Here is a 26,286-nt window from a genome sequence, read left to right as displayed (position 1 = left end):
GCCTGCTGTTCAGCATCTTAACCACTTGAGCCACCGCAGCTCCTATATATGCATTGTAGTGGGCTGCAATTGCTAGTATGATCACAGTACTGGTACCTAAAGTGTCAGGAGCACTGGGGTTGTTCTGTGCCACATAAATCTTCTTTAAATGTATATATTCGCACCATAGTACCAATAGCACAATGAAAGAAGTCACCACTTAATTGTACATTAATAGCTCCATAAAGGATAGTCGCCTCCAAAAAAAGCCCTAAAAAAACACAGTTCAGTACTACTCTGAAATTTACATTTTAATAGGCTCAATCAGTCACCAAATTAATTGACTTATTACCTGCAGTCCTCCCTCTCATCATATTCTAGCAACAAAGATTTCACACTAAGCAAGCTGGCCAGGTAGGTATTACTAATATGCATATTTGCCATAAGGTACTTCACTGGCTTGAGTCTATGCTATCCATTCCCTCAAGCTTTCTCATTTGCAGTCTGCATTCCTTATTTTCCTCTCCATAGAGTTTTTGTGTGCACATCTTAAGGGACCATTTTTAGTAACATGCTGAAATAAAGCACCAGCTAAAAGCAGTGTGTTGGATCCTTCCATTCTTCTATGTGTGGAATTTTCTCTGGTGTGAGGAGACTTCTTCAGACAGAATAAGTCTTTTCCTCCAGCATGACAGGCACAACATCTCAAGGAAGGTTCTATACTTAGCTGAGTGGTAGAATCCAGCCCCATAAGATTTACCACTGTGCTGTGCTTGTAGCTGGATTACACTTGTGGAGCTATGCTTTATAAGAACCAGCATTTCCACATGAGGTGCTACATACCTCATTCTGGGTTTTTATGGCATGCTGAAGAAATCTCCATGGATTACAAAAATGACAGAGATTAGGTGTATATCTCCTAGGAGAAGACACCAGTTCATACAAATAGGGCTCTTATGAAGGCCACTGGCAAGTATGGTGGATCTTGACATTTAGGGGGATCTTTATCTTTTGTAAAGTTGAATTACTTTTTTCAGAAGCCTATAAAAGGCACAGTCTAACCACTAGAAAAAGCATAGTATCTATGGTTACATCAAAAAGAAAATTGCAATTTAAGCTGAAGATTGACCGAGAAGTAAAGTTGACTCCAAAAGAGATACAAACTGCTATTCTTTTTGCCACAGGATAATATTTTGCCTTCCATGTATTTCAAGTGCCATAATAGAGGCTGCTGACAGAAAAAAGTGCTACTTGATCAGCCCAGACAGAAGTCCATTGAAGAAAAACACATATAGGGATCTCAGCAGGCTAAGTATAGTAGCCTAATGTGAATATTCATGAAAAATGCAGGTTTCTGACTATACCCATTAAGGGTATAACCCATTAAGAATTGTTCCCATACAACTTTGTTTTAATAGGGATTGTACAAAACTAGTACTTGTTGCCTGCATTCAAATGTGACTTGTATTCATGAGAAGCAGGTATTCTAAGGTCAGTTTTGAATTACACATTTACTTAGTGTATCATGCATGTGAATGCGGCATAAGTGCAATACAGAAAATAGATTAGGCCCTTTGTACTGAAGTGTGCATAGTGGAATAACTTTGTTGCCCCTGTGACATAAAGCATGAGTTTTCCTGCTAAAGGTTCAAAGCCTCTTCTTTGTAATTGCAGCTTGAAGCTAATATTGTTTTACAAATAGTAACGGAAATAATTTCAAGTATTCCAAAATAGCTTCTCTAATTTGTCAAAAAAAAAAAAAACCCACACCACCCAGTTATGGTAACTGAGAGATGCTGAAAAGTTTTATAACAGATAACTCATTAAAATCAGTTAAATATAGCATGCAAAAAAAAGAAGAAAAAAAGTGGGTTCAAACAAGTAACATTGCTGTACGCATCATGTACATTCCAAGGCTGCAATCCTGCACACTTTTTTTTGAGCAAGTCTCTTTAAAATCAATGGAACTTGCTTCTGAATAAGCATTAATCAGAACGCTAAACTGCAACTATCCCCCAGCCACTAGTAATGACACACTGAGAACTGTGTGATGTTTCCTACCATCACATGCTTCAGGGGAACAAGTATATTGGATGCCAACTTAATATTTCATTGACCAGGTGAAGGGGAAATAAACTAAGCAATGGCCAAACCATATGATACATGAGGGATGGGGGATTGGACCCCCAGTTCCATAGTTTAACCTGGAAAGGCAGCCAAGGGAGGGAGAGAACTGGATCAGGCTGTAGCACTGAGGAAGGACTCTAAAAAAAAAAAAACCCCTTCTCTGTACTGTTTCCCTGATCTCCCTTCCTCTGCTTCCCTCTTGGCCTCTGTGGGTAAAAAAGATGGGCATAGAGGAAATCAGTGTAACTGGAAACAAAACAGGAACTCACACACCTGCTGATGCAGTGCTGCAGCAAGCTCTCCTGCTGACCTAGCAAAGGGTCAGTGAAATGGTGGGACTTAGACTGTGTCCAAAGTTCACTCCTGTTATAGACATAAAAAGGTAAAGGTTGCCTTGCTCGAAAGCCAGTCGAATCCAACTCTAAGGTTGCGGTGCTCATCTCCCTTTCAAAGCTGAGGAGCCAGCGCTGTCCGAAGACATTTCTGTGGTCATGTGGCCAGCATGACTAAACACCAAGGTGCACAGAACGCTGTTACCTTCCCACTGAAGTGGTACCTGCTTATCGAATTGCAATTTCTTGCTTTCGAACTGCTAGGTTGGCAGGAGCTGGAACTAGAGACGGGAGCTTACTCTGTCATGCGGCACACTCGGGTCTCGAACTGCTGAACTACCGACCTTCCACAGCCTGCAGTTCAGCATCTTAACCACTTGAGCCACCGAAGCTCCTCATTATAGACATAATAGGACCTAAAGACTTTCTTGATACCCCTTAATGGCTAAAAAGGTCAAAAAGATTAAGATCAAACAGTAGTTCCACACCAGCTATTCCTTGCTGAAGTTCTGTGATGTATTCCTTTTTTCATATAATCCAGATAATATCATGATCAACCCACTGCAGTCCAATGTTTTGTTAAAGGAAATATGACTGTGTTTTTTCAGATCTGATTTGTGACAGTTTTTTGGGTTTTAACTGCAATAAGTGCTTTTGAGGCTTCACAAGACTATTATCCCTTTAAAATTTTATCTAATCCTTATATTTCCAGGTTAGCTACTTCCTGTACTCTGCAGGCTCAGAGTTTCTGTCATGACACTCATGAGTGAATGTTTTATTGCCCATTTCTGCTGGGATGAGACTAAACAAATGGGGGGGAGGGGTTACTTTGCAACAGAATCCAAAAATCAATCCTGTGCATAGTTTGATTTCATAATAGCAAAAACATCTCTCTTTTTCTAAACAAGAAGTTGTGCAGTGGTTTCTTGCCTTTTAAATTACATTAATTTCATCTTGTTGTAGTCTTACAACAAACTTCACACAGACTCTTGTCAAGGCATAGCTTTGTTCAGATATATCTCATTGACTTTCTTTTTCTGAATTCTTTGTGTATAGTCCAGTCAAAAGCAAGCATTTTAAAGCCCTGCTGACTTCATTTAAAGCAAGGGGACTTTCTTGTACTTTAGCTTTGATTGGATTCTTCCCTTTGTTATTAATGCATCATATCCTTCCCCCACTTTCACATATTTATCAAAACGTAATGGTAACTTTTCTAGCTTTATGCTATTTCCTGAAGAACGGCTTCTGTTTGTTAGGTCATTGCATAGTGCTTATTTCATTGCATTATTTCAATTAACTATTCAGGTATAAACACATTTATCTGTAATCTCATTGGCAGCAATGAGACTTGCTTCCATTTTAGTATCCTAGAACAACAGACACAGTGCTAGCTGTCCAAAAGTGACTTCAAATGTGTAGCTTCATGACACACTCTCACATCCACTTTTCATGACATGCAAAGCCACCCTGCTGAAATCTCTATTACCCAAGAAGTTGCATAGACAGATCAGCAGGAGTTGGTCTAGTACACAAAAGACAGCGATGTTTCCCATATGCCTATGTTAAACTTGCCCTCCTGTCTATTCTATTTCTGCTAGCAAGATTTTTAATATTTTTTTTTTACTGAGAGTTCTTCTGTTTTCTTTGGTATCTCTCTCCAGATCCTTCGTACAAAGTCACCTTTTGCCTCAGGGTGTGTTCACTTTTTAAAATTTGAATATTCAGTTGGCTTTGCCTATAGAGGAATATGCATGTTAGCCATGCAAGATCGCATCCCAAAAACACACTAAGCGGGTCACATAGGGATTGCTGTCCTCATAATCCCCTTTTGACACACCTGTTGTACTGTACTGTGCTCACTAAGGCTATAGCTAGTTGAGTGGAGATCAGCATTTTCCCCAGAAATAAAACGTTGCATTTAGAAAACGGGGTATCCTTACAACAGAAACACTGGCAGGGGGAAATGCCTGGATTCACAGCAACAAATGTGTAACAACTGCACATTTGTTGATCTTAAAAGGCGCTCAAAAGCCTGGTTAATTTCTGTAAACTTAATGTTATTATGCTGCCCCTTGATTGTTATACATGACTTTTACTCTGTTTCTTTCAAACACCATAGAGTCAATAATGAACACAGAAAGTCCTTTTTTCTGTTCACGGATTAAAACCCTGATCCAAAATACAGTAGTTTGGAGCAAATGTAATCAAAACAAATGGCCTCTAAGAAACAGGGCTATGCTTGGGCAAATGGTTCTAACTTCAGACTGTCATCAAAACCAGTCCTACTACTTCCACTGGAATGTTCCTTCTGATCTCTTTGGTGTTAATTTTGAAAGCAAGCACACCCGCTCTAGGGGCTTTTCATTCACAGAACTGTCTCATGTCCTTCCTACAAAACTTTCAATAATTTGCTACCTATGATTCTGACCCTCTCTTCTGTATATATATTCTTAGTTAGACTTTTCCCAGTTGACTATTCCACAAAACAGGAGGAGTACTTTTCTTACAAAGTTAGTTTAGATTGAAGGCAGGAGGTTTCTGCATGACCAACTGTGGGACTGAATGTTCTTTCCTTTCTTGCTTCCATTCCGCTAGTCTCTTCTCCAGAAGGAAACTTTCTTTCATAACTAGGATCACAATTCGAAGTGCCCAGTCCTCTAAATCTATGCATTTACTTCTCGTACTCAAAGAAGGCTAAGAATTCCACCAACCTTTCTGTTCTTTCCTTTGCAACATGGCCTAATCGAGCAGTTACCTATCTGGTGATATTTTGCCATACAGCACATATGCCTCCAGGACAAGCACAAATACACTTAATTGCCAGTATCTCAGCAAATAACCACATTGCAGTTCTCATTCTTGGTCAACCACAGAACAACACAGGTTGCTGTGTATTTTTTGCATGTAAAGAGTACAAACTGGATTTGTTTTCCCAGGATATGAGAGGTGCAGGCAGCTTAGACATTTTGCCTTTAACCATCACCCATTTCCTGCACAACAGACATAAATTCCTCACTTGGCATTGCCACAAATATTCCCAGTTTAGTGCTCCACAATGTGGCGCTACCTTTGTGATATAACTTAGTTTCACTGTAACATTGATACCAGTGCATTTTTAAATGGTAATTTGGGTAAACCAACAACCTTTCAGCACCTTACACATATTCTCACTAGTGCATTGTAGTTTATCAAATGCTGGTAATAACAAGGGATTAAAACATGTGTGTGTGTCTGCTGTTATTACTGCAAAGATATTCTTTCCTAGCACAAAATTTTTTAAAAAGAGAGAAAAAAAACCACCCATCAGCTTCCATTGGTTATTATAACGGAGGTCCCCTTGTGTCCTTGGGCTGGATCTTGCTGCATCCGTAGGTGAGAAGTCACATCAAAGTGTGATCCATTGCAACCCAAAGAATAGTTTCTTATGGTTTCACTGTCATAAAGGTGCTCCAGAGCATATCCTGTTAATGTATATGCATGCTTATCAAAGTACTGCTTATGGGAACTGTAATAGTTTGGAGAACCCGCTGGGTTATCTCCTGGAGTTTGATGGGGGGACACTTCTGAATGCAGGTAGTCTTTTGCTAGTACCAAACTTGATTTAGAAATTCGGTCAGAATTGGGACTGCTTATTCTAGACAGCGTTGTGGGACTGTCGTCATAGTCATTGTCATGAGGGCTCAATATCTTCCCATCTCGTTGCTGCGCATGTTCACAGGGGGATGTGTTGGTGATGCTAGGGACCCGGCAGATGTCTCCTCTTAGTGGCTGCTGGTGGTAGTTTGCAAAACAAACAGAGTGTTTTTTCCCTGCTCCATTAATGGAAACCAGCTGATCAGGAGTAGATTTACGTAACTGGAGCCGGTTTTCTTCTTCTTTAATCATTTGCTGGGTTGCTCTTATTAGAGTTTCAATTTTGCTGGGCTCATGTGGGCTGCCCTGATACTGCTCAGAGTGGTAGCGGTCACCTGATTCACTAGCCGAACCTGGGTCTGGGGAACTAACAACACTGTCTTCATCCCAGTGCCCTCTTCCTAGAAAGGAAATAAACAAAGGAAATCAGCAGTTAGCCTTGGACTGCACTCTTAGGCCTGCAAAATAGCCAGAGCACATTTGAGTGGAAAAATTTTAATACCTAGAAGCCCCCCAACAACATACTGTACTAGTCATTATTTCTTAGCCAGCTGCTCCCTTGAGCATAAGCTATGTTATACTGTCAGTAGAAGCTACCAGTTCTAAACCATAGAACTAGTAACCCTAAGCCGGGGTGTCGAACCCATTAGAGCTGGATCTGACATAAATGAGACCTTGTTGGGCCGGACCGGGTGTGACATAAAATGTAATGCCAGGTAGCAGAGATATAAACTTTATAAAGGACACAAATACAAAAGATTTTTAAACTTTAAATAAAACATGCTTAAAACACTAGCACTCTTGCAATATTTTGTTTATTTAACAGTCTCTGATAACTGACACTTCTTGCTCTGAATTTTTGCATCAAAATGTCTGTGCTGCAGCAGTCGAGTATGCTCTTCAGGTGTGTATCTGTAAGCTGCAAACCTACTTTTGATTTATTTACATTCATTACAGAAATCTCATGTTCAGTGTTCTGAGCCTAGGACCCAGGGGAAAATGGCTCGGGGTTGTGAACTTTTGTACATAAATTGCTTCATGTGCTGGTCAAGAACATGAGAAGGCATCCTGACACAAACTGAGGGCTATGTGTCTGTCTACAAAACTATAGTCTTCCCCATAACTACAACTCCTATGAGGCAGTGCAAGAATAGAGACAGCCATGTATAGTGGTCACTATCAGCCTACTATCTGGGAAGTCTAAGTTCAAAATCTCCAGTCTACAAAGGAAATGTGCTGGGTGAACTTGGTCTGGACACACACTCTCAGCCTAATCCACCTCACTGGATTGTTGTTATTCCTCATCTAAATAGTTCACATTGCTTTCCTATTGAGAAAGACTGCATCATGAGGGCATGAATACAGTGAAAAGGGGGAGGGAACTCAGTTGCACCCAGAAGAGCCCTGGCATAATAAGCCCTACAAAACACACACTGTAGCCAGGCACACAAAAGCTCATACTTTGAATAAAACTTTGTTGGTCTTAAAGGTGCTTTGTATTTCTCCCATGCAATTTAGGCAGCTGAGCAAAGCAAGGGAGGAGGAAGGGGAGGAGCGTCAGCCAATGGAGAGGAAGAAAGGCTTGCCTTTGTCTCCTGTGTGATTGAGGCAGCCTGGCCAGGACGTAAGCTCTGGCTCATTCCCTCCCTCTGGGAAGAGGAGGGGGAGGAGCCTCAGTCAGTGCAGGGAACAGAAGCTTGCCTATCTATCTCTCCTGTACGACTGAGAGGGTCTGGTAAATCAAGCTGTGATGCAGCAGCAGGAGAAATTAGCAGGAGACAGCAAGTTCCTTATGGGCTGGATAGGAGCCCTCCAAGGGCCTGATCCGGCCCATGGGCCGCATGTTTGACACCCTGCCCTAAGCCCTTTGTTGGTTTTAAAGGTGCCACTGGACTCAAAAAATGTTCCTACGCCCTTTCATTCCGTCTCTCACAGTACATCCAAATGTATGTTTGAAACTGCTATTCAAGTAACTCATTAACTATTAAATTATTGTTAATGGGTGAGAACTCTGATGGAAGCTGAAGAACAGCTGAAGAACATTAGCTGAAGAACAGCAAGTAAAGAAAATATATATGTTTAAATTAAGAAAGTAAATTAAAAATTAAATGGCTTTTTGTCTAGAACAGTACATAAGGGATATCCTGCGAGAGCATTTGTGGTCTTGGGGAACAAATGAATGAATGAAGAATCAGTGTTGAAAGTCCAATCTAAACATGTTAGGTCAATTTCCATTCAGTGTTCATTCAGACACATTCAAAAGCCTTCTTTGTTGATAAGTTACTCCAGAAGGAATGAGCATTTCTCCTGACTTTACTGTAGGATAAACAAACAAGTTGAGAATGTTCCAGACAAGCCTTTGAAATTCTGGCTCAGGGCTTCCAGACATTTTAAAAAAAACTTACCATGAATCCGGTGAATGGAAGTTATATGAGGCATACTGTTTTCATAGGCTTCTCTGCTCTCAGGAGACGATTTGGTTAGAGGAAGGGCAGATCGAGAACCCCACCATGTTTCTCTTCCAGACTGTGGAGTGCCTAGGAAGTATCGGCCAGCCTCACACCTGCCACTTTCGCAGGCCTGGGTATGGAAGTGTCTCTCCTCAGCCAACCTGGAATGGTCAAGTGCAAAACCATAGCAGAGGGAGGTGCGGTCTGAGTACTGTCGGTAGGCACAGGAGACATCATGATGCTGGGCATTTGGCCTTTCAGAAGAGTCCATTAATTGTGGAGAAGCTGTGTCAGTTAATGGACTTCCACCCCACTGGCTTTCATGGTCTGATTCTGATCTTTCTGTATGAAATCCAGAATACTGCAGGAAAAAGAAGAGAAAACTAAAGAAATTGAGGGCAGGGTAAGACCTCAAAACAATTTAGCCCACTGACAGTTCCACTGCAATCCTCAGGCCAGTGAAATTGGAACTCAAATGGGCTAAGGGCCAAATTAGATGTGATGGCATCCATTTCAAAGGGATTTTAAAAGGCTATGAAGGATCAGGCTTACAGTGCAGCGTGGTGAAGAGCTCTTTTTTCTCCCACACAGACACCTTTTCAAGTGCCAAAACAGCCACAGGGGCTGTAGCTACTTCAGCACAAAAAGGCATGGAGGTGGGGAGGGGGACAAGACCTCCTCAGTCTGCTGCACTGTGGCCACAGTCAATATAGGACCTGTCACAGCATTTTTAAATCCCTTTAAAATGGTGATGGCATCCACAAGTTGGGTCCATGGGCACTTTCACATCTAATTTGGCTCTAAGCCAACTTACTTCCATGAGTAAATTTTTCATTGTGTTTCGTTTGACATTCCCTCAGTGATCCTGAGCAATGTATTAACTGTTGTTTTTATATATTGACACATATTTAACACTGTTTTTAATTTTTTTTAATGATGTGTGTTGGGGGGGTTGATTTTAATGGTTTTAAAATGTGGTTATATCATGTATATTTTAATGATAAAAAAATTGGTGGCCCTTGTGATTGGTGGCACTTAAATCATCTGTGAACCAGGCTGCCTACTTGATTGCTGGCAACTCAGTCTATGAGTTGGCTACCAACACCCAGCCCTGACTCAATCCCCCCCTGACCGGCCAGCCCTACCCAAGGATGCCAGGGGCTTGATTAACCCATGCGAGGAGGGCCAGGTGAGGGAGATGGCTGGGACCCAGGCAGAGTGCTCCAACCTGACCAAGAATGCAGCAATAGGGAGGGGCATGGCCAGAAGGCCAGTATGGGAGACAGCAAGAGTCAGCCCTGAGCAGCCAGGGAAAGGAGTGGGGTGGGAGTACAGGCAGCAAGTGGAAGAGGCAAGAAAGGCTTCCCGTCCCATTTATAGCCTCCCAGCTGGAGCAGGTGGAAGTGGATTGGGTTGGGGCCAGGCCAGGTGGGGGTGGGGCCAGGAAGTCCCATAAAAGACAAGGCAGGGAGGAAGAGAGGGCAGACTGAGGTCCATGAATGTTAGAAGGCCAAAGCAAGCCAGTCTAGAGAAGGAAGAGGACCAGGGTGCCACAATACAATGGTGTCAAAAGAGCACTTAGCCAGCCCTGGCCAAATGCCTTTTGTTACAGGGCTGCAACACAAAATTACAAAAACCCTGGGGTGTGACTGTTCACACACCAGTCCAGTAGTCTACCACCAGCCCCCTTGCACTAACCCAATAGTCAGAAGCCAAAGGACAAAGCTTCTAACCTTTCTGGGTCTAAATCAGAAAGTCCACCCTGAGAGGTAGGCTCACAGAAGGAGTTCCCCACAAAAGAGAAGGTACTCTGATAGTTGATTGCCAGTCAAGGCCCTAGATTTAGACTGAGGATTGTGAAATCAAATAACCACAAGATTAAATTAAAATATATTTTTTTATTAAGGTGTAGGCTTGCCAAGCCCCCACTGAGGGCGGGGGAATCCCAGATTTCCAATCCCCACACCCACTTTTTCAAAATTGGCCAGTGGGGAACAAAATGGCAGCCAGAGTGTGATGCTCAGTCCTCCAAGTCTCTATGGTTATGGAAACCATAGAGCTGTGGGCTAGAGTATCACACAGCTGGAGGCTCCCAGTTCCCTCTAGTGTGCACTGGTGCACAGGGATTCTTTCCTCTGCCACTGGGGTCAAACTGCCATTGTCAGTCCAAGGCAACCTGACAAGGGCACTGAGCTCAAGCAGTAGCCCCACCACCTTGTTAGCAGCAGCAGCCAGCACCCCCACCCACTCCCAGTGGGTCTCACTTGGGCAGCCTCTTTCTCCTTCACACTCAGACAACACATGGTGGTGCTGGCACATGGTGGGTGGCAACACATGGTGGTGCTGGCATCTGCTTTGCTCTTGCTGTTGCCAATCACACAAGCCTCAGGAGTCAAGTCAGGCCACCCCAAGCAGCCATACCACCCAGGGAGCCCCAGCCTCAGAAGGTAAGGGTTGGGCTTTGGGGGATCAGTGGGCTGGCTGGCCTGGGCTCCTGAATCCTGACCCCCCCCCCAAGCAGCCCTGGGCCCCTGGCCAGCCATTGGGCTGACCAGGGTAGAGGGGTATGGCTATTCAGCCCGTGTCTTATATCATTACTTGCTGTGAGGGCATGAGTAGTTGTGATCACCCCCTTCAGAAGGACAGTTGACTGATTGGAATGATCTTCTCCTAGATGGATCCACTTGGACTATTCCAATGCCCCCCTGTTCAAGCCTTAGAAGGTTCCCAAAGGCAACCTCTCCCAAAGAACATCCCCCTCCCAGAGCAGCATTTCAGGGGTCATCTCGGGCTGCAGAGGGAGAGAGTCATTCTCCATGGGTGGAAATCCTTCCACCTGTGGAAACTCCCCACATCAACACATGAACTCATGCAGCCGCCTTATATGGAATCAGACCATTGGTCGGGGGATGTGTGTGTGACTGCCTGCATGTGAAAGAGAGACAGAATGTGCCTGTATGTATCTCAGTGTGAAGGAGAAACAGCTTTCCGGGGGTGGGGGGAGAAAACGTGTGTGTTTGTGTGTGAGAGTGCCTGCGTGTATGTCTCTGTGTGAAAGAGAGAGAGAAAGTACCTGCATGTATGTCCGAGTGTGAAGAGAAACAGCCTGCCTGAGGGGGAGGGATGGTAAAGAAAAAGAACGTGTGTCTGGGTGTCTGCTTGTGAAAGAGAGAGAGAAAATGCCTGCGCATACATCTGAGTGTGAAGGGGAAAGAGGCTGCCTGAGGAGGGGGGGAGGGGCTAGAAAGAAAAAGAATGTGTGTAGAGAGAATCTCACCCAAATCAGCTGGACACTGCAAGAATTAGAGTACTTAAAGTGTTAGGGTCCTTAAAGAGTCCCTTGCCTCTGTCTCTGTATTTGCAGAAGTGAGTCAGAGGCTCACATCTGAAGTACTGGTGATTGAAGCCTCTCATGTGAACAATAAAAACAGCTTCTTTCTTTGCTCAGGTGAGAAAAAGCAACTTTTCTTCAAAATAAAGGGGAGGTCCTTGGGTCAAGATCAGACAACTGAACTTTGGGCTAGTTACTGATCCTTCCACCATGCTACATTAGTGCTGCATTTTCCCATTAGCCTTTTAAAATATGTATAAATAAATAATAGCTCTTTATTTCTTTTTCTGACCCAGAACATATATTTTTCACCAAGCCATGCACCAAGATGAATTTTGCCTCTTTATGTAAACTACAATAGCTTACAATAGATTAGACAGTGTCATACATGCAACGAACATGAAATTGAGCAAACTTCAGAGGACAGTGAAAGACAGGAAGGCCTGGCATGATCTGGTCCATGGGGTCGCAAAGAGTCGGACAACAACAACAACAGCAGCTAATTCTATCTCTATAGTATTTTGACATTTTTATTAAAGCTTTTTAAATTCAGTCTTTAATGAACCCGCTCCAGAGGGCTTTGTGCCAGTTTGAGGGCTTTGTGCCACTTCAGAAGGGACCAGAGATACACAAAAATTCCTCTGTACCTCTCTGCTTCATTCCTACAGGGCTCATGAAGGAGACGTTCTTTGGTAGGCATTGGAGTATTCAGGAGTATTTTGCAATGTCCTTCAAAATTATTGTGGCTCAGTTCAAACATAACACAAGGCCATGATTTAATTAAACTTTGATTAGTGTGCCTAACTGAATGCAGGCCACTCTACTGATTAATTAAAAGGTAAAGGTAAATGTTTTCCTTGCTCGAAAGGCAGTCAAATCCGACTCCAGGGGGTGGTGCTCATCTCCGTTTCCAAGCCAAAGAGCCAGCACTGTCCGAAGACATTTCTGTGGTCATGTGGCTGGCATGACTAAATGCCAAGGTGCACGGAATGCTGTTACCTTCCCAGCAAAGTAGTACCTATTTATCTACTTGCAATTTCTTGCTTTTGATTGATTAGGGTCCCTCAAACCAGGATCTGATACCATAGTTCGAAGTTGAATAACTAAACTAAAGTTAGTCTTAGTTATGATTTTGTGCAATCTATGAATGAAGCCATGCTGACTTAACTTTGGTTGGTTTCTTAGCACTGCTTTTACTCATCCCTGAATACAGAGATGCCTGGCCAGAGCAAAGATGAAACCACCATTGGGTGATCATCTGTAAGCCAAATCCTGTTTTCATAAGCTAACCCTGGTTTTGGATCTGAACTAAGTCCATGAAAAGTTCACTTTCAGAGTTAGAGGTGGCCCAAACCATTAACGGTTCTATATGCTTATGTCATATCTGAACAGCACGTGAGCCACTTTCTTGGGTCTTTTTACCATGTGACAACAGTATAGGATTCCACCACAACCAAGAAAGCATGAAAATGTGTAATGGATATAGCAGTTTGCTGACTGGAATACATCAGTTATATTTTTTCTGCTACTTTTCAAAAATCAAAAAGCCAATTACACCCTTTGTTTTAGGCCATAATTTCAACACAAAGCATATTTTTTGTTACTGTATATCATGTGGTTATGTTTGATGCATGGGTGCAAATAATGACTGCAATTTTTTGCTAGTTTCAATGGGGAAAAGGTGGGGGTGGGAATTGGGTGATATATGGCAGTGTATCTAAATTGGATTTTGAAAGAAGGAAATGACTTCAGAGAGTGAGGTCGGTTTGGGACAGTGCCCTCAAAGTCACATCACAGGAAGGGGTGGGGTTTTGGTACAGTGTTCTGGAAGTGACATCATTGGAAGGGGTGGAGTGTGGGAAGTGACATCACTTGACCTTTGACCTGAAAGCGACACCACAAAAGTGATGTCACATCCTTGCTCCTGATTCCACCTCCAAAGATCCCAGCTATTTCCTGAGTTGGACCTGGCAACCCTATTAAGGTGCAAGATTACTTCAAACAAGAACAAACGACTGTGAGGAATAAAATAAGAACTCTAGAGATTTAAGGGCTAACTAAAACTGCATTATATTGGTTCCAAGTTACATTACCCATTTTCATATGGAGTTCCAATAATCCAAAGTGGCTCTACTCCCCTGAGTCACATAGGCCAGAGCTGTTTGGCCCATGCAAGCAAGTATCCAAGATGGCTGAAAGTGAGCAAGAAGATGTCTGCATGGTTATATCTCAGGTAGCTGTCATCAAGCTGAGAATAAACTAAAATCTTACTTCTTTATGGGTAAAGGGACCCTTGTGGTACTAGGCCTTTGCACCACAATGGCCTCTTTGTGATGACACATAGCCAAAGTGCTGGACCAATAGCTGAACAGGTGACCTAAGCAGTAGTCGGACCTGGGAGGAAGGCACAGAGCCAATCTGCAGCTAAGCTTGGCCCGTTTCTCACAGGTGCAAATTAAGGCCTAACTGGAAGGAATGCAGCTAACTGGGGAAGACCAAGCTTCCCAACTCCCCATCACAGCTGTGTTATCTACACTTCACAAGGTCGCTATGTTCTTTCTCAGCAAGTCTGTTTAACTCATAAGCAGGCTCCATCTGAAGCCTGAACCAAACTTTGAATTAGAACAGAATTTTAAGGAAACCAGAGTTCTTTACAGATGGTAATAAATCTTTCAGGCCAGTATCAGTCTATGGGGAGAGAAGAAGAGAGCACCTGAGCCACAACCATAACTGGATTGGAACTGCTCCAGACGGTATTCCTGTTCAGGCCTTCAAAAATGTGTACACAGTACCTGCAGTACCTGCTACCCCACATGTGGACATACAGCCAAATGTCTGCAGGGAACCTGATGTGTATAAAACTGTGTGCATATAAGCTTTGCATAGGTAATATGGGCCCTGCTTTTTGCAACATTTCCAGTTGTGTGTACAAACCTTATGAATAAACATCTGTATATCCATAGGACTTACTGCAAATGTTTGACTATACATGTGGACATCCAACACAATCCCACTCCCCTCTATATGAATAGTATATAATCACTTTTAAATACCTGAACAGGGTCTTGGTATCCTAGAAACCATAAAGTGGATTTCTAATCATTATCTTTCATTATACCCTACCTCACAGGGTTTTTGTGACAATAAAAGAGGGGACAATGGATTTTGCCCCGTGCTTCTTTGAGGAAAAGTAGAATTAAAATACGTGTGAATAAATAATGTTACAAATGATTCAGGTCAAATGGAGACCTATTTTCTGTCCACTTGCAGTACTGTTACAATGACTGAAATATTGAGAAATATAATTGCCCCATTATAAAGAGTGAAATATTTCTTTCCTACTTTTTAGACACAGAATCCCACAAACATTTGAAATAAAGTTAACCAATTAAAATACAGCATAAATTGCAATAAATCAGATTTCATTAGTTCCCAGTTCATCACAACAAACAAACAAAATTAAATTATACAAACCAGCTGCATAAATAAGGGAAGGAAAAAGCAACAACAATGCAGCAGAGTTAAATACAACCACAATGGCATTCAGTAGTATACCATAAGATTTAACTTAAATCAGATCTTTTCTTTCTTTACGTTACTTTATTTATACCCCACCTTTCTCTTTAATAGGGATCCAAAGCAGCTCAAAAGCCCACCTAAACCCGTTTCCTTAATACTAAAAGAGCTCTGGGGCTGCATCACAGGGTAAGGAAAGCCCTCATTTAGGCACCGGCTGCAAAGCCCCAGCTTATGTATCCACCTTCTGAACCTCTGAAGTTAGGAAGAGCAAAGAGTAAATTCATTTTAGAGGTTCCAGTTGCAAACCTTGTAGGGCTTAAATATCATAATCAGACATTTAAACTTAATCCCAAACTGTTTGTGACCTTTACAAAAACAGCTCCAGAAACAGCATCCCCCAGAGGTGGGGTCCAATTTGTTTTGCTTGCTTGCTTGGTTAGTTAGTTATTTGTTTTTCTTCTGTTTGATCTGTGTGGTTCCACAGGGTCCTACCTTGTTCCCGATACCTGTTTCACAATACATAAAATCACTAGAGGCTTGGGCCACTGGGTTACCAGTATGCAAATGATAACCAGCACCAGCTCCCTTTTTTGTCAGATCCCAAAGAAGCAGTGGACTTACTGCCCTGACTTGGATAGCCCTATTCCATCAGATCTCAGAAGTATTTGGATGGGCAACTTCCAAGGAATACCAGGGTCATGACACAAAGGCAAGCAATGGCAAACCACCTCTGAAACATCTCTTGCCTTAAAAACAAGTCTAGCTTGCCAACCACATACACTAAAACAGCTAGAACTTGTGGCTGCCAGACAATCTTAGGCTCTCCTGGCTATACTACACACACTGCCATACGATAATAATAATTATTAGCAGACTTAGTGTCTAACAGAATGGATGGGACGAGGGTCAGCAAGCAGTAACCTAACCTAACCCAGAGATGACAGAAGTGATATTTGTTGGGGGTGCAGCTGACCCCAGAGATAGGAGCTACAGCAGTCTCCTGGTGCCACCTTCTAGATTCTACCTCGGAAACCAATATGTACTTTCTGTAATTTTTCCCATTATAAAACAGGCAGTCTAGAAGGATACCATGATCAATGGTATCACAACTGCTGGGGTTGCATGCCATCTCTCTACTTTCCTTACATACCTCTCCACTATTAAGCAAACCAGAGCATTCCCATGTCAGCTGCGACCTGGCCAGTCTATCTAAGGTAAAAAATCAAAACCAAGGAGAGCAGGGATTTCTACTGACATCAACCCGAAACCATTTGTTATTGCAAAAGAAAATCCAAACACGCATCTATATTTTTAGGTCCTCCAGCCTTGCCTCACTGATGGCAGTCTGTAAACTAGGTGCAGTAATGTCTGCTGTGTAGAATTAGGAGAAGAAAAGATGCTGCGGTGCTGAAAGCAAAAGACCTCCCTGCTAGATCTTCCTGGATATCAGATAGGGCAAGAAGACCAGAAAAACAAGTTAGAGAACTAACCAAAGAAAAGAGTAGAAGCTTCAGATGATGAGCAGACATGTTTTCACTACCCTGGGTCTCCCACCCAGCCTTCTTGTCCTTTCCCTGATTAATGCAGACATCAACACCAAAACTACTCTACTGTTGCTGTATGGTTGATACGTCTTTAGAAACATCTTGTTTCCAGATGTAAGTTACTGTTCTCTAAATGCACAAGGCTTGCCTGATCCCAAGATATGATTTAGAAAGTGTGGGATTGTCGCATCCCCCCCCCCCAGCATCTGAAGTATCTAACTAGCCCTACTGATGGGTACTATTCCACTGGAATCTTCAGCTTCACAAAACCCAGTAAAATGAATGGGATGTGCACAAGAACATGGAATGGGTGTGGGTTTTGTGGCCATGAACAAGTCTTAACATTAGATTGCCTTTTCTCCAAGAAAAAGGTAGGATGGTTGTTTTTAATTTAATTATTTTTAAAAAAAGAAAGGAAAAATATTGGGCTCTTGAAGTAGAAGTATGCTCATCTGGTCAAGGAGTAAATACCCATATGTCACCAAACTGAGTTAGAATTGCCTTTTGGCAGATAGCAACGGGTGGAGAGAAGAAAACTATTTCGACCATATTTGGAATTTTTTCTGCTCTTTGTCCATTTTAATGCTCACAGTGCAGTTTTGTCCACTTGAATTATGACAGAAAGGTTGAGACGGGATGAACAGCTTCTTTGTCCTGGAGCTCTGCCTGAAATCAGTCATCACCTTCTGCGGCTAAAAGGACTACTGGCAGTAAAGGGGAAGCTGAGGATTCATATGATCTGCTTCGGACCATCTCCAGCTATCCAGCGCTTCCTTATGGACTGCTAGATCCTGAACAGTATGGACTGGCACTTCCTGGATGGGCTGACATCCAACAAACTAAATACAGTATGCCAGCAAAAGGATAAGAAATTGGGGGGGGGGGGTTCAGCACAGAATAAGGAAGTGATTATGAGGGTCACTGATGTTTCTTTTTTCTCAGGAAAAACTTCAAAACACATTTATGTTAGGGATAATCAAAAAGAAAACAGCTCAGACTGTTCTTCTCCCCACTGGTAATGTGTACAAGTACAAAAGCCCACTCTTCAAATCTAGCCCATAGAAATGATGTAGTGAAGTATATTATTATTATTATTATTATTATTATTATTATTATTATTATTATTATTATTATTAAGCTGAAGATCAGGGATAAAGCTACAGTTCACCAGCCATGCAGCCTAATCAACCTTCTTCGGTCTATTTCAACAGTGCTTGAACATAAAAAGAGAATGTAGACCAACCAACCATGAGAGCATTCAGTGAGATTACTCCTGAATAATCCTAGCTTCACACACCTATCTAACTCTGTTATGAGATAACTTTCTGAAACCACCTTAGAAGACATAGTGTAACCCAGACTACTAAATCTATTATACGTGAATCCAGCAAGTCTGGGTCTTTATAGAGTTATGTGCAGTCTATTGGTGAGATTGCCATATTCCTACTAGAAGTAGGAGATCTCCCACCACCAGCAGTCATTGCCAAGCAGCACTTCCTTAATCGGTGACAGAGGAAAAATACCATGAGTCATAATGTGATATCACTTAAAGGGAAGGAAAGGAAATGGTGTCATGTCTCTCTAGAATTGGTGGTTTTACCACAGAGTTTTCAGCAATTTTATGAAAGATGTACTTTCTGGGGAAAACTGGAAGTGACGTCATGCCATCACCAACAGCCTTCCCCCCATGTCCTCCCCCCCAATCTCCCTCTGGTTCCCAGGTGGGCTTGGCAACCCTATCTATTGCATATGGCTATTGAATATGTTGAGCCAGTAGCTTATATCAGGACCAGGCAGGATAGATGTACCAAAATCTAGACCTAGAGGTTGGGTTCTTCAGCTCAGGATGCCAGAAGTTATGGTTGAGGATTTGGCTGGAGGCTGGAGCATGAAATGCAGCAAGTAGAAGGAATCATTGTTCTGTTGACCAGATAAGGACAGAAGTTCAGGTTTTCAGAATATCAGAGGCTTTGCACTGCCTAGCATACACTGGGGCTACTGTTGTACATTCTTAATGCCTTTCTGTGTCTGGAGAGGGTTCCAGTCCCTGAACAAATTCATTGGCTCTCCAATTGAGGTCCCTAAACTGCAGACTATGAGATTCTGGATTCAAGCCCCTAAGTCCCTTGGTGGTCATTTCTAAAAACATGGCTGAGGGTCAGTCCTGCCTTCAACTCACAGCCTTTTGAATTGTCTTCAGTCTTAGCTGTGCAGAGCCAGTTTGGTGTAGTGGTTAAGTGTGTGGACTCTAATCTGGGAGAACCGGGTTTGATTCCCCACTCCTCCACTTGCACCTGCTGATGTGACCTTGGGTCAGTCACAAGCTCTGGCACAGCTGTCCTTGAAAAAGAGCAGTTTGTGTCGGAGTTCTCTCAGGCCCACCTACCTCACAGGGTGTCTGTTGTGGGGAGGGGAAGGGAAAGGAGTTTGTAAGCCGCTCTGAGACTCCCTTGGGTAGTGAAGGGCGGGGTATAAATCCAATCTCTTCTCTTCTTCTTCTTCTATATTGCACATGCTCAGAGCTACCTAAGAATCTCTGGCTAAAATGGTTTGTAGGAAATCCTGAGATTAAAAGGTGGGCTGCAGGGAGCAATTCTCTCCCCAGTGCTGTTTAATATCCATATGCACCCGTTTGCTCAGATTATCTGGAGGTACGGGCTGGGTTGTCACCAATATGCCGATGACACCCAGCTCTATCTACTGATGGATGGCTACCCGGGAATCAGGCTCCCAACCTTTGATAGGGGCCCATTGGAGCCGGCATCAAAGGTGAAGAGCCTGGGAGTGCTTGCTGACAATGGAGGCCCAAATCACCTGCCAGATCTGTCTTTTTTCATCTGACACAGATCAAGCAGTTGGGCCCATATCTCACCTCACGGGGTTGACCCATGCAGATTGGATTATTGTAATTCTCTCTACATAGGGCTGCCCTTGGCTGTACTCCAGAAACTGCAGCTGGTGCAGAACACAGCAGCATGGATGCTGACTTTGTCATCTGTGCAGACACGTATCCACCCTGTGCTGTGCAAACTGCACTGACTGCCTGTTGAACACCGGATCTGCTTTAAGTTGCTGATGTTTACCTTCAAAGCCCTATATGGCCAGGGGCCTGCATATCTTTGAGACCACCTCTCCCCTTATGAGCCCTGGAGAACTTTACAATCTGCAAATCAGCATCTTCTGGTGGTCCCCGGCCCCAGGGACATCCATCTTGCCTCAAACGTGGCCAGGGCTTTTTTGGCCCTGGCCCCTACCTGGTGGAATGAGCTCCCAGATGAGATCACTGCCTTGCAGGACCTTTTACAGTGCCGCAGGGCCTCCAAGATGGAGCTCTTCCGCCAGGCTTTTAGTTGAGGTGGTGGGCATCTGCCCTCTATTGGGCCTCCCCTCCAGTAGATCAGATGTGTCATCATTCAGAACCTCAAATTGTAGTAGCCCAGACCTGTTGAGGTGCTGGTTTGAAATACAGGAATTAGTAGTTGTATTTTAATTGTTTTTAATTGTTTGTATATCATCTATGATGGAACATGCACCAAGCCTGCTACGCAGGGAGGGCAGGATATAAATCTAATAAAATAAAAATAAAATGAATAAAGCGGTTTTTGAGGTTGAACCTTACTCAGACTGAGCTCTTTTGTTTCGACTCATTTAAGCTAAAATCACATTCTTTGTAGATCCCTCTAGTAAAGTAACTACAAAAAGTCCCTGTGCAATTATAGAATTAGTCACACGATTCTGCTCTACGTAGTCTTTGAACCACAGCCAAAATGTGGTAAAGTCTTTCATAGTGTCCCCTTACCTAAGCTTTAAATAAATATTGAGTCAAAATTAGAAAGCTGATACGTTTTATTAGGTTAGCTTCCCACCCCCCACTGAAGGAGCTCCAAAGTTTAACACTGAGAACTAATCCGACAGTATGTAACAAATTACCAGTTTAAAAAGCTATGTGACACTTGGGTTAAAAAGAAAGGCCAAGCTGCAGGCTGACCATTCATTTGTTAGCTGCTTTACAGTTTACCGGCTCATAGTTTAAGATGGTTAGTTGCTCTCTCATCCAAAGGAAACAAACCCTGAAATCTTTCACTGCTCAGTAAAATGGGGAACACATAACAATATAATCTTACTCGTTACAAAGCTATATAAAACTTAAGTGAATAAGAGATGCCAAGGAAGCTTCCAGCGCACATCAGATTCTGAGGAAGTTAGCCGTGCCTGCACTGTGGATGGTGGCTTCATAAAACTGCTAAGCAGCACCACATTCATAGTGGGTAATTTTAGCAACAGCAGATACAACTTTTCATATCTCCCCCTTCATTTCATCTTGTTGATCTCAACATCTATTCTACTGTAGAGAACAATAGCTGGCTTCATATGCAGTGCCAGATGTTTTAACAATGCATGCATGTTACTCTTATCTCTATTTTGGCATTATGCTCAGATCATGCGAAGGGAAGCCTTTCCTCCATAAAGTCCTCTGAGCTATCAAAAACTTCAGCTGCATTGAGCATTAGCATCTTTCCTCTTGATTTGTGTTTTAAACATGAGGGAGATCACAGATGCAGTCTGCATTGTACTGAGAACATATGCATGCTTTTAAATCACTTTTATCTTGCTTTTTTACTAATGTAACCCTGAAATGTAAAATATGTTCTTTTTGCATTCACTCTTATGGGCAGAACAGATGGTGAAAGGCTTAGATTAAAGTAATACAGCATGACCATTAAAGTAATCTCTGTAGCTGGTGAGTCTATACCAGTTGAGGAATTGCTTTTTGGAATGCAAAGGGATATATTTGAAAGGCCAAGCAAGGTTGCCAGTGCCTGCTGATATGAACACCAGTATATTAAATATACACCAGAATATTAATAGCCTGCTGATATGAACACCAGTGTATTAAATACAATCATTTTAATCAATAACAGATTTGCCTGAATTAAGGGAATAGACTTCAGATTGACTCTTTCTGAGCAGATAACAAAGGGATCTCAATATTCATCACATGGCAATTTAGCAGTATTCCACTGAAACTCATAATACTGGGTTATTATAATAGGAAATAAGGTTGCGTTTTAACAGTTGTAAATAAAAGTTCAACTGTTTGATGGGATCTAAACTAACTTTACAAGACTGCTAAGTATGAGTTACAGGAAAAATTCTAAGGATGGAGGGGAATTTCCAAGTGTTTCCACTATAGGAAGACTACTTTTCACAGTCGTTACAGGGAATGAGTAGGCTTTAAAACAGTTTTCCAGACCCCCTCTTCCCCCATAGAAAACTACAGATCCATAAATCCACAACTCTGGAAAAAACACAAAAGTAAACCCAAACTGGCATAGGGATACCAAAAATTCAGGATTATGATAGTAATGGACACACACCCCCTTCCAAATCTGATTTTTACTTTTTTCCAAAATGGTCACCTGGAGCAGACATGACAAACTACAATTCGTTCATGAGATGATGAATGAGACTGAAATCCTCAAGGTCCTGTATTACTTCCCACTTCCCTCTCTTCAAGTTAAGAACTGAGACTGAAGACTTCCTGTTTTAGGATGTCTTTCATCCAGGGGTCATTTCGTAGAAAAAGAGCTAGGGGGACTCATTAGCATAACTCATTAGCATATGCCACACCCCCTGACATCACCGGAAGTGTGTCCTTCCCACAGCCGGCGGCGACCTCCAGCGGGCACCAGCAGGGAGCTCCAGGCCCCGCCTCCCGCACCTCACCCGGGGGGATGGCGTCCCCCCGCGTCCCCCCCCCAAATGACCCCTGCTTTCATCCAACTACAATTTGTCATAAATCTGAATTTGGAGAATTCAACAAAGTAGGATTCTAAACTGTGATTTAACCCTAATTTAGAAACCTGATTTGTGAGCAAGAAACAAACTCCCAAGTGGTTCAACTGTCCAAATTATGAAGTTACAGATACTTGGGGTTACATCAAAGACTGCCTAATTTAGGAATTCTTCAGTCTAGGCTTTGCATATAGGCTGCATATGAGCCTAAGTATTACAAACTGAGGAGGTCAGGAAGCCTCCCACAGCACTATCGTTCTGAAAAATGTGCAGAACAGAAATATTTAGGAGGGCATTCTTGTAATGGAATGAGAACTATACAATGGTCCAGAAGGGTGTCTTCATATGGGAATGAGGAGTGAGTTCTGCATTGTCTAAACCTTTGTAATCCCACACATCTGCATTGCTCACACTATGTCAGCCTGGGCTGTTTACTGTTCACATTACCTTTCACTTTTTTATTCTTAGTCCTATTGCAGTGTTCATTTAATGTCCTATACTGTATGATTGCATTTTCCCCCCTTTCTGTACTCTATAATATACTTTGAGTCTTAGTGACAAAGACAGGCTATATATATTGGGAGGAAACCAACTAACTAAATGAATAAATATCTCAGACTGGTTTGTTCCTAATGTCTGAATGTAACTTAAATACTCTGGTTAACCAGATGGTGGTTATTCATCTGTTATGTTATACAGGCAAAACTGCTGCCTATTCATCATTTCATCAGATCTGTCTAAATGATCCCTTAGGAACTCATCTCCCATAATGCATACTACTATGCATTAAAGGAAACATTTTAAAATGTTGTGAAGCAAAGCACCTTCTCTGCCACCCCCCACCCAAAGGGTTAATGTGAACAGTGTTGGTTCTGGGTTGACATGCAAATGTTGTTAATTGGCTCTCCGGCCTGCAGGCTCCTTATCATCCTCAAGGCCAAAGATGGAGGACAGTTTCTCATGGCAACCTGTGATCTGTGATGGCCGGGGAAGAGATTATGTCATCTTCCACAGGTTTCTCTTGGAGACATGTTTTGATTGGATATAACCATTGCCTAACATGCTCCCAGATCACCGCAGACTGTGACAGCAGCCATGAAATTAAAAGACGCCTGCTCCTTGGGAGGAAAGCGATGGCGAACCTAAACAGCATGATAAAAAGCAGAGACATCCCCCTGCCAACAAAAGTCTGCATGGTCAAAGCAATGGTATTCCTAGTAGTCATGTATGGCTGCGAGAGTTGGACTATAAGGAAGGCCGAGCGCCGAAGAATATATTCTTTTGAACTATGGTGCTGGAGAAGACTCTTGAGAGTTCCTTGGACTGCAAGAAGAACAAATCAGTCAATCCTAAAAGAAATCAACCCTGACTGTTCCCTGGAAGGCCAGATAATGAAACTGAAGCTCAAATACTTTGGCCCCCAAATGAGAAGGGAGCACTCACTAGAGAAGACCCTGATGCTGGGAAAGATTGAAGGTCAAAGAAGACGGGGACGGCAAAGGATGAGATAGTTAGACAGTGTCATAGATGCAACGAACATGAAATTGAGCACACTTCAGAGGACGGCGGAAGACCGGAAGGCCTGGCGGGAGCTGGTCCATGGGGTCGCGAAGAGGTGGACTCGACTGTGCGACTGAACAACAACAAAACATGCTGGGCCAAAAACTATCATCATTCAGTTGTGGCCCAAGGGATAACTGGCTGAGATTTTCATGGACTATAGGCCTGCAGTATGCTTTGCAATTGCTAGAGATGTAGACAATGCTGATTTGTGGCCTTCCTACCAAAACTGAGGCTTGTGCCACCTAATGCAGCTCAGAACAGTGTTAGGTACTTTTTTGTTCTCTATAATTTCTGAGTAGGGTGTTGGCAATAACTATTTTTCCTTCCTTAATACTTTTGAATAACTTTAATATTATTATATAAACAGCAGTCTGGTTCTTGTGTGCACTCATGCTGGGAACCCATGGGATTTAACCTTGACAAATCCTTGACAAATATGCTCTGTGTTACACAGGCAAAACGGCTACCTTAATTTTACAATACTTTGTGTAGCTCAAGTTCCCAGAACAAAATGGCAATACAAATGAGGTGCAAATTAAAGGGTGGAGGTAAAGCAAATCCATCTGCTATAAGTTACTTACAGTTTCTGTACAGTAACCTTTCACCAGAGTTTTCAGTGAGGAAAATGAGGAACTTGTAAAAACAAGTTAAAAGGGCTGCAAAGAATCGCTCTGATGTAAGGTGTGCCTCTTTGTCAATGGACCAACAGAAATACTTCCTTGGTTTTGATAAAATCTTTGTTTCCAGAGAAGATGGAAACATAGAAGTTAAAATCTAAAATCTAATACAACAGATTTTCAAACTACAAACTCTCCAGTTACATACTGTGTTGCAGTTGTACATGATCAACTGCTATAAGACTTTAATAAAGGAACAGTGAGGATGGACAAGAATAGCATACAACAGGACCCTTGCTATGCTATTTGGAAGGGCATAAATTAGAACTGTACTAAATTTTCACCTGCAGACATTTTCAGGACAAACATAAAACTTCTTCCTCAGAAACCCACTTCCCTGAATTGGTTCATGCCCTGTTCATAACCTGCTCATTCACAATCTGATTCTGCTTCAGAACCATTTTCTTCTTCTTCTTCTTTTGGGGAGGAGAATAATGGCATCATCAGTAGTCAATCAATCTTGGCTATGTAACAAAGGTACGGGGGGGGGCAACGCAGAGTGAGGGCAAATCTTCCTGAATCACAGTGATTCACTTTGAAACAGAAGTGCTCACACAAGTATGATGTCATCATGCAGCAAATCAGAATTTACTATATGATGGTATCACTGACTTCAAACAAAGCCACTATATGAACTCTTTTATGAACTTCTGAAATCTCCCAAAATCTCACTGAAAGGAGAGTAACTTTTCACAAAAACAGATTTCTCTTTTGGCTTTAAGAAAAAAAAAAAGATATAACTAGTGAATACTAGCATGTATTCATGGTTTGTTGGTTTTATCATTGCAGTGTGTATTTTGGCTATTTGCGATTTTATTGCTGTGTTTTTATGTTTTCTGTTCCTGGAAGTTGCCTTGAACAGAATTCTATAAAGCAAGAGATCATTTTTCTAACATAGAAATGGTGGTTAAGGATGCCTATTTTCAGTAGATACTAGTGATAAATGGAGTGCTGTAGAACCTGTCAAAGCAACAGTGCAGTCTGAAAGTTCTCTTGGACCCAGACCTGGCAATAGGTTCCCAGAATGCATCTGTAACCATTTTGGTTTTTCCACGATTTTCTGGCAAGCAGTCTATACCCTTTATAAGCTTCTAGACTGACTATAATATTGAACTGCACAGGAAGCTGCTCTCAAAGATGTTTCAGATGCTGCAGTGGCTGCAAGTCATGATCACGTAGTTTCTCACAGAGGAGGGAGGTACCAACATATTCAGTTTGCATCACAACTATTGACCGGCTTCCATAATTTCTGGGCCCTGCTTAAGATACTGGTTTTGACATGTTTTAGGCCTCTGCATACATAGAGAAGCACCTTTATGAGTCCATCATCCTTTC

At 42.4% G+C, this 26,286-nt stretch overlaps 1 protein-coding gene across 1 annotated transcript in view; it reads right to left on the bottom strand.

Moving 5' to 3' along the window:
* Window positions 1-5,741: 5,741 nt before the first annotated feature.
* The window catches only part of SIM1 (single-minded family bHLH transcription factor 1), a 99,041-nt gene continuing 78,496 nt past the window's right edge, over window positions 5,742-26,286 (bottom strand). Inside the window, exons 10-11 of the mRNA XM_015417907.1 lie at window positions 8,477-8,882; window positions 5,742-6,472 (exon numbers count right to left, since the gene is read on the bottom strand). Of these exons, the coding sequence (XP_015273393.1) occupies window positions 5,742-6,472; window positions 8,477-8,882 (1,137 nt within the window). The remainder of the gene's footprint in view (window positions 6,473-8,476; window positions 8,883-26,286) is intronic.

This window comes from Gekko japonicus, unplaced genomic scaffold (genome assembly GCF_001447785.1).
Source record: "Gekko japonicus isolate JY-2015 unplaced genomic scaffold, Gekko_japonicus_V1.1 scaffold665, whole genome shotgun sequence".
In the NCBI taxonomy this organism is placed as follows: domain Eukaryota; kingdom Metazoa; phylum Chordata; class Lepidosauria; order Squamata; family Gekkonidae; genus Gekko; species Gekko japonicus.
Note: the sequence above shows the minus strand (reverse complement) of the source record. Positions and strands in the feature narration are given on the sequence as shown.